Source organism: Apodemus sylvaticus, chromosome 20, assembly GCF_947179515.1.
Source record: "Apodemus sylvaticus chromosome 20, mApoSyl1.1, whole genome shotgun sequence".
Classification (NCBI taxonomy): domain Eukaryota; kingdom Metazoa; phylum Chordata; class Mammalia; order Rodentia; family Muridae; genus Apodemus; species Apodemus sylvaticus.
The window spans coordinates 5,271,388-5,280,531 of NC_067491.1; the positions used below are offsets into that span (position 1 = coordinate 5,271,388).

The 9,144-nt window shown below is 48.9% G+C and overlaps 1 protein-coding gene across 2 annotated transcripts; it reads left to right on the forward strand.

Moving 5' to 3' along the window:
- Positions 1-1,590: 1,590 nt before the first annotated feature.
- LOC127670517 (retinol dehydrogenase 7) lies at positions 1,591-7,557 on the forward strand. 2 transcript variants are annotated; one of them, XM_052165046.1, is made up of 4 exons: positions 1,593-1,982; positions 4,188-4,443; positions 6,098-6,261; positions 6,777-7,557. In XM_052165046.1, the coding sequence occupies exons 1-4, from the start codon at positions 1,670-1,672 to the stop codon at positions 6,992-6,994; spliced, it is 951 nt and encodes a 316-aa protein (XP_052021006.1). In that variant the 5' UTR covers positions 1,593-1,669; the 3' UTR covers positions 6,995-7,557. The 2 variants fall into 2 exon arrangements, with proteins under 2 accessions (XP_052021007.1, XP_052021006.1); XM_052165047.1 differs by lacking the exon at positions 6,098-6,261 and having other exon boundaries at positions 1,591-1,982.
- The last annotated feature ends 1,587 nt before the right edge of the window (positions 7,558-9,144 follow it).

The window sequence follows — 9,144 nt, forward strand, 5'->3', positions numbered from 1 at the left end:
AAATTTCAAAAGTAGGAGGCCTCCTGGAACCGGTTGTGGAAGTCTTGCCCAGAACAACATATTGAGCCATAGTTCTCATGACAATTTATCTGTTTTATTTTCTTTTATTCCTCTTCTTATTTACAACATGTTCCTGGCAGCCTAGGCCAAGGTCTGAAGCGAGAAGTCTTGCTTAAGAGATTGGTTTCTCTGGGGAAACCAATGCTTTGCTTTATAAATAATTTACAGAATTATATAATAGCATTATGAGAGATAAAAACTTTCCCAACAATAAAATTTCTTATGGCTGCACATGTGTCATCGGAGGTGGGCTTTGGTATATGGTAAAGAAAACCTCAAATAAAAAGAATTAAATAGTTTAAGTTTAGACGTTAAAGATTTATTAAAAATCAGGCATTAGATGTTAAACAATAATTGACTTTAAAGATTTATTAACCTGCTCTTGGAAATATGTCACTAGCCTTGGATGACTGTCGCACCGCATACATCCTTTCAGAGTTGTAATACTTGGACGACTTCTATTGTGCCAAATAATAATGATGCTACCTGTTCTGTTTGTGATCCACTGAGAACATCTTTTCAGAGTTGTTTGCAAGATTTTTGTGCTTTACTGTGCGAAATGATAGTGATGGTATTTGTGATTGCTTCACTGTATACATCTTCTAAGAGTTGTAATATTTGTTTGTTTGTTTTTTTTTTTATGTATAAAAACCCTTGCTCGGGACTGGAGAGATGGCTCAGCGGTTATGAGCACTAACTGCTCTTCTGAGGGTCCTGAGTTCAAATCCCAGCAACCACATGGTGGCTCACAGCCATCCTCAATGAGATCAGTCACCCTCTTCTGGAGTGTCTGAAGACAGCTACAGTGTACTAACATATAATAATAAATAAATCTTAAAACATGTGTGCTAACATATAGTAATAAATAAATCTTAAAATAATATTTAAAAAAATAAAGTTAAATAAAAACAAAAACCCTTGCTTGAGAGTCACAAAATACACTCAGGTCCAAACTGCCTCTATGTTTGTTTCTGTTTGTCACCGCTGAATCCTTACCCACCTGGCCTTCGAGGACCCTCATCCCAGTGACCCCCATACCCAACTGGGGTGGTCCGTGGCACTCTCCCAGTCTTCTCTGCAAGTCATGCTCTGTCTGGGGTCCCAGCCCCATCACCCTGTGTTTCTTTGAGGGCAGCCTTCCATGTTCGGGGCTGGCCCTTCTACCTTCCCAGGAGCTGCTGTATTAGGAGGGCACCAGCTCTCCCTGTCTTCTCCTGTAAGTTGTCCTGAGTCTAAGTGCAGGGTACCAATGCATGCTCATTATGTTCACAATGTCTTGGTTTGTAGTTCCGGAGTGCAAGATGCAGAGACACAAGGTGAACCTGGGGCTGGACCCTGGGCCGTGTGCAATGACACACACATGCATCCTACATGAGTCCAGGAAGCAAAGATCTCAAGGGAATAGACCTGTGTTGTTGAACAGTCAGTGGTGTTTTCTTTGGCAGCAAGCTCTGGAGAGGCAAAGGGCACTGAGATATCAGAAAAACAAGAAATAGTGGTTAGAGAGGAGCATGATAGTAGCCCGCCATCCTCGGGGCTCATATCCTGTGTGAGGCTTCCAGGCTCACTGTGACAAAGAGTATCTCTCTCTGCTTGTCTTCTACAAGCCATGTGGCTGTACCTGGTGGCACTGGTGGGCCTCTGGAAGCTCCTGCGCTTGTTCAGGGAGAGGCAGGTGGTGAGCCATCTCCAGGACAAGTATGTCTTCATCACGGGCTGTGACTCGGGCTTTGGGAACCTGCTGGCCAGACAGCTGGACAGGAGAGGCATGAGGGTCCTGGCTGCGTGTCTGACGGAGGAGGGAGCCGAGCAGCTGAGGAGCAAGACATCTGACAGGCTGGAGACAGTGATCCTGGATGTCACCAAGACAGAGAGCATTGTGGCAGCCACTCAGTGGGTGCAGGAGCGTGTTGGGAGCAGAGGTACCATGGAGAGCCCTGTCTGTGCTGTTTCTTTGTCTCCCTGTTTGAAGGGGGAATTCCCCTTTGTGTTCCCTGGTCAGATTCCCGAGGGGGGTCGGGGGCCCTGAACTAACCCAGCACATCACCTGAGCACTCTCTCTTCTCTCTCCAGCCCCTACCTTCTGTCTCCCGAGTGCTCTGGTCTTGGTAAGAAGGTGCCCTGGTGAGGACTCACCCTCTCACATCCCTGTCTCTGCTCTGTCATCTTTTCTATGCAGAAAATCCAGATTGCTGGGTGCCTCGTGCCAGGTTAGAGCAGGGTACCTCCTGGAGCAGAGGATGGGACTTGGTCCTGGGCTGTGTGTGCAAGACATCTGGAGCCACGCTGGGGTGGGGAGGGGGTGGGGGATGTGGGGCTCTCCTGAGTCAGCAGCATACCTGCTCTTACCTGTCAGCTGTGAAGGGAGACATGATTGGTCTGTGTACAGAGCAGGCCAGACCAGCTTAAGGGCTGACTTGGGGGACTAAATACTAGGAAGGGGGTTGCTATTTCTTCATTAATTATTATGGGGGCAAAAGAAGAACCTTGGTTTAAAAGAAATCTAAAGAATAAATTGAAAATATTATTATTGTTCAAAACACTGGAAAACATAAATTTAAAACAAAATTAACCTATATTCTCACTATCCTGACATAAAACCTGTAAACATTTTGATTCTATACAGGGCTAAAATATGTGAATTCTTCTCACTAAAAAAAAAAAGGATCAATTTTACTATCTCAAGAACATTTCTTCAAATAATGAAAACCTACTCAGCAAAAATGATACTTAACAAACCTTCAAGACTGTATCTTGGGGCTGCGTCCCCAAATCCTTGGCACATTCTTCCTTTTTTGTCTCCCCCTCCAACCCCCCCCCCATTGTCCTGTCTTTGTGTTTTGTAAGCATCTCAGGAAAGTTGCTCAATATGTTTTTTAAACTTTGTATTTAATTTTTGTTAATTTCATACACAAGTACAAAGTATCTGTGTTACAACCACCCAACCCTGCCTTCTCCCAACCCCGCCTTCTCCCCAACCCTGCCTTCTTCTCCCCAACCCTGCCTTCTCCCCAACCCTGCCTTCTTCTCCCCAACCCTGCCTTCTCCCCAACCCTGCCTTCTTCTCCCCAACCCTGCCTTCTTCTCCCCAACCCTGCCTTCTTCTCCCCAACCCTGCCTTCTCCCCAACCCTGCCTTCTTCTCCCCAACCCTGCCTTCTCCCCAACCCTGCCTTCTTCTCCCCAACCCCGCCTTCTCCCCAACCCTGCCTTCTTCTCCCCAACCCTGCCTTCTTCTCCCCAACCCTGCCTTCTCCCCAACCCTGCCTTCTTCTCCCCAACCCTGCCTTCTCCCCAACCCTGCCTTCTCCCCAACCCTGCCTTCTTCTCCCCAACCCTGCCTTCTTCTCCCCAACCCTGCCTTCTCCCCAACCCTGCCTTCTTCTCCCCAGCCCCGCCTTCTCCCCAAACCTGCCTTCTTCTCCCCAGCCCCGCCTTCTCCCAACCCCGCCTTCTCCCCAGCCCCGCCTTCTCCCAGCCCCGCCTTCTCCCCCCTGCCTTCTTCTCCATAGCCCCGCCTTCTCCTTTCTTGTTCCTTCATCACCCTTCTTTCACACCCTTCTCCCTACTTCTCACCTTCTTTTTAGAACATAATGCATCAAGTTTGATAAACCATTCAGTGCTGCTGCTGAGCCTAAGGCCAACTCTCTTCAAAGAACAAATGCAGCACGGCTTTCCAAAATCATCCCCAGCCAGGAGCGTTAGTTGATGTGTCTCAAATTCCATCAGAATATTAGCTTTGTCTTTCGCCTTTTATGTCCCCCGCCCCTTGTTTTCCTCCGCTTCCTCATCTGCAAGGATATTATTAATCTCTAAGATGTAAATGTACTTCCCATGTGTCCGGATTAACAGAGGCATACACGCCTTGGACTTCCGTTCTTGCTCTCAGCAAACATGAGGTGGGTTGTTCTCGGGTAGTAGGTGAGAATCAAAAGAAGAAGAAAGTATCTGTGCTGTAAGCCATTTCTTCCGGGATGGGACACACCAATCCTGTTGAAAATATGCTGTTTTAATTTTGTCCCCCAGTCTCCGTCCAAAGCCTGTCTGAATGGTCTCACCGTACCTGGTGGGATGTGAGTTTTAGTCAAAGCTCGACCCATGATTCTTTCTTCTTCCCACCCTTTCCAGGACTCTGGGGCCTGGTCAACAACGCTGGCATCTGTATCTTTGCTGTCAATGAGTGGCTGAAGAAACAGGACTTTGCAAGTGTCCTGGATGTGAACCTGTTGGGCTTGATCGACGTGACTTTGAACATGCTGCCCTTAGTGAGGAAGGCGAGGGGCCGTGTGGTCAACATCTCCAGCTCCATGGGCCGAGTGTCTCTTATTGGTGGTGGTTACTCTATCTCCAAGTATGGTGTAGAGGCCTTCTCAGACTCACTCAGGTATTATTAGATGGTGATGAGGTCCTGTGGGGACCCTTCAGTGAGCTGTTTTATTTTAATCACAACCTTTGAATGCCCCTCACAAATAGTCTTTTCTTTCTGGTTTGGAAGACTCTCTTACCTTCTCCTCTCTGGAGTGAGGTACTCACTCACTGGGAAACCACTCTCCATGCTTGTCTGATGACTGAGGCCTGAGTTCACTTAAACTCGTCCTGCTCTGGAGGCCTGCCTCATGGAAGCACCTGAGGCGTCACTGGACCTGGCCAAAAGTATATAGTTCCTCACCTTTTTTTTTTAAGACTTATTTATTTTATGTATATGAGTACAGAATAGCTGTACTGATGGCTGTGAGCCATCATGTGGTTGCTGGGATTTGAACTCAGGACCTCTGCTCACTCTGGTTGGCCCCACTTGCTCCATCTGGTCGACCCTGCTTGCTCCAGCTTAAAGATTTATTTATGGAGAAGAGGGTGTCAGATCTTATTATGGATGGTTGTGAGCCACCATATGGTTGTTGGGATTTGAACTCAGGGCATTTGAGACTCTTACCCACAGAACCGTCACTCCAGCCCAGTTCCTCACCTTCTTTGATGTTCAGGTTGGGAATGCCCTGAGGGTGTGAGCATCAGCCCACTGCCTGGTCCTTGTCAAGCTCTTGTTGAGAGTCCACAATTCCCACACTCTGGCATGACAAAGAGATTTTTTTTTGTGGCCCTAATAAACAAACAAACAAACAAAAAACCCAACAGCAGCAACAACAAAAATCCCAACAACTGAGAGAGCAAAAGAGGAGAGAAGAGAGGAGAGTATGACCGAGACTGAGAGATTATTAGCAGTAGTGACCATATTGTTTGTCAGATTTCCGGAGGGCTCTGCAGCAGGAGTCTGAGGTAAGGGTTAAACATGTGAACAGGGTATCCTGGGTAATAAAACATTAACAGCCTGGGCCCAGTGTGACTGTTTGCAGAGTGCCTTTAGTGCTGTGTCATCCTGGAGCAAAAGGGCAGGCCAGCCCTGGCAGTCATGGGACTGGGCAGATTGTCACAGGGTGGCTTTTTGGAGAATCTGAAGGTTCTAAACAGGCCAAAGTTTAGATATTGATGACATATTGATGACAGGCCAATCTGTAGCCTTTCACCTTATACATTATATATTATATATCATTATACAGTATACAGTGTACCTCTGCATATACCACTGTAGCAAGCTGAGTTAGATTTCCTGCTAGCTGCAAGGCAAAGTGGTCTCTAAATGTGGGGTACCAGAGTAGCCCCTGAGGACATCTGGGGGAGCCAAAAAGGAACTGACCTGAGATTTCCTTAAGCAGTAGTCATTGAAGGTAGGGTCCAGGAGTGAGGGGGTACTGACTTAGGCAAGTCTAGTAGTGAGCCCATGGGTACTCTATACGGACAAGCTACCTGCATCACAGAATGGAATATCTAGATTTAGACCAGTGAGCCTCATCTGCGTGACATGAGTGACATTCAAAAGCACAGAGATGATGTCCTTGCCACGGGTGATAACTCCATCTGCTGCACATCCCAGATCCCAAAAAGTTCTGAACTTTTCTCTCTTACGGTTCTTTGTGTTGTCAGTTGTATTGTTTTCCCCCAAAGACCTCTGATGTCTTTGACCTTTGACTACTGTCTTACAGGAGGGAGCTCTCCTATTTTGGGGTGAAGGTGGCTATTATAGAACCTGGCGGGTTCAAGACCAATGTCTCCAACATCGGGAGGCTCTCACAGGGCCTAGAGAAGCTGTGGTATAAGGCCACCTCCGAGGCCAAGGAGATCTATGACAAGAATTTTCTGAACTCCTGTAAGTGACCTGTAGGAACCAAGGAAAAGTCACATCCTATACCCGGAGACTCCCCTGCTTTTCTGCTACTGGTACAAAGTCTGCCCCAGGCTATTTTTCTTCATTAGTTCCCTTTCCTTGGTAGCCTATGGAACTGGTCACACAAAGTGGTTCTGGCTTCTAGAACTCTGTTTTAGCTGAACCTGTCATTATCTTAATAATGAAGGTAAAGCCAGGGATGGAGGTATCAGACCATCACTTTCCATGACCTTGGGTTTGTTCCCACTGTTAGGAGAGAACCCCCAGCTAGTCTGCCAGATCGTTCTCTGACCCAGGCTGTTGGCTGAGTGGGCGAGGCTCTTCCTTGAAGCTGTTGGTTTGGGTTGTGGCCCTTTCTGAGGAACTGGGACAGGCTAGACTCAGGCTTGGCTTCCGAGTGCAGGAGACATGGATTCTAGAGAAGCCCTCTTCTGTTGATCACGTAATAGTGGTGTCGGGATATGGAGTCTACTTGAATAATTTCTCATTCCACACAGATGTGAAAGCAATGAAGTCATTGGGGGAGACATGCTCAGAGGACCTGTCTGTGGCGACAGACTGCATGGAGCATGCCCTGACGTCCTGTCACCCTCGCACCCGATACTCAGCTGGCTGGGATGCCAAGCTCTTCTACCTCCCCTTGAGCTACCTGCCCACCTTCCTTGTGGATGCCCTTGTCTACTGGATGGCTCCAAAGCCTGAGAAAGCTCTGTGAATCTGCGTGTGTGTGCAGACTTGTGGCGGGTGGAGGAAGATAACGACACGGGGTATGTTGTTCACGACACCTGTTAAAATAATTCTGTTTCCGGTACTACTCAGAACCTGTAAAGTTCAGAGGAAGGAGCCAAAGAATTGCGGAGGGGTAGTGATCCAAAGGGGCTGGCAATATATCCTGTGAATTAGGCAGCTCCTCCAGGCTACATCACGGCCTATTCTGAGGATCCCCAGAACTGCAGAGGTTGTAAACACCTCTTTGCCTCTGGCCCCTTCCTCATGACGTGCACAGATGTGCACTGACCTGGCTACTCGTGCTATCGTGGAAGATCAAAAGAAACCACCTCAAAATCACTTTTCTCCATGGTGTCGGGTGGGAGGGCCACCACCTGCACTCCATGCCCTACTGCCACAGCAGCGGGCTGTGGTTAGGAGGGGGTTTTGCTGGTGGGACAGAATCTGGCTACCATAGAAAATGACGACACAACAACAACTTTTTATTTGTCTCAAAACCATGGCTTTCTTTGCGTTCCTTTCATTTCAGAATAAAAGTTGAAAAGATTACTTGTGTCCTGTGCTTTGAACTAGATGAGCAGCCTGGAGCACTGAGTGGCAGAGTTAGGGGAGAGGCGACTGCTCCCCTGCCCGGGGTGGGGGGCTAGCACAGACTGTTACCTCTGCACACTGCTCTTCCCACCATAGAGGACATTGCTTTCCTCCCAAGATTTTGAAGTATCCTGGTTCAGAGAATAAAGCAACAGAACGGGCATCCAGGAGACGCCTGGGAGATACTGGCAGGCCCCAGGTCCTTCTCTGTGGCCTCACTAACCGACCATCTCAATTTTCTGTATATCACTCTTCATGTCCACTGACCTCCGCTCCCCTCATGAAGCCCCTTGGCGGATGGCTTGTAGGGCCCGCGGCATGGGGAAAAGGGGAGGGGGGGGAGACTGAGTCTCACCAGAACTCGTTGGCTCTGGCAGGACAGAAATGCAGGAGACTGCCGTGTGCCCCCATGCCGCTGGGTGGGTTTCTGGCTGCAAGAAGCCATGGGACCCCAATCTGCGGAGGTGGGGAGGGAGCAGTCTCCGGGTCTCTAGGCCTCATGGAGGCCAGGGACGACAGGTTCTAGCTCTCGGGCATCGAAGGATGCCACTGGATACCAAGGAAGAGCTGAGAATGGAGTGAGGGCTCTGGGGGCGCTCGGTCAGCCCCAGAGCCGAAGGGGAAAAGTGGGTTGGGGGAAGGCGTGCTGGGCTGTTCTTGGTCTGGTCCGGTCTGGTCTGGTCTAGTCTGGTCTGGTGGCTGGATCTGCTGGGAGGCAATTCATTGCCTTTAGCACTTTATTGTAGAAGAGTAGAAAGAGAACCGGTAGAGAAGTAGAAATTGGCCATGACCATGTGGACAGAGGGGGAAGGGAATGGAGGGGGGAGCAAGGGACAAGAGATAGAACAAGAGAGCAAGAGAGTAAGAGAGAGGGGAGGGGGAAAACAGTCTCTCTTATAGTGGGCTGTGCTACCTGGCTGTTGCCAGGTAACTGTGGTGATGGAGTCCAGCCAGAATGGGAGGGAGGAGGGAGGGCTCCGGTTACTGATGGACCCAGAATTATGAAGCTGAGGGTCTAGTGGTGTCAGGAGTCTAGTGTCTGGGAGTGTAGCTAACGGAGTCCATCCCTTGTAGATTAATCTACAAGGTCTCTGGAAGTTAAGCCTCGCTAGCCAGAACACAGACTGCCTTTCATTGTCCAACAGAAGTCAGGGCCGTGTCTGGATCCGGGTCTTTCATTTTCTGCTCAGTGTTTGCCGTGCTGGGACCGAGAGGCTCCTGGACTTGTCTTGGCTTCCCAAGACCTTGCTCTGTGCGCCTGTAGGTTTGTGGTAATTCTCTCAAGTAAAGGATAAGCACAGGAAACATATCCAGGAAGTGGCAGAGTCCTGCATTCAACCCCAAAGTGCTATTTATTGTGAGCCACCTCTCCAGATGTTCTAGCATCTTCCCAAAGAATGAAAATGAGAGGGGCTGGAGAGATGGCTCAGCAGTTAAGAGCACTGGCTGCTCTTCCAGAGGTCCTGAGTTCAAATCCCAGCAACCACGTGGTGGCTCACAACCATCCTTAATGAGATCTGATGCCCTTTTCTGGTGTGTCTGAAG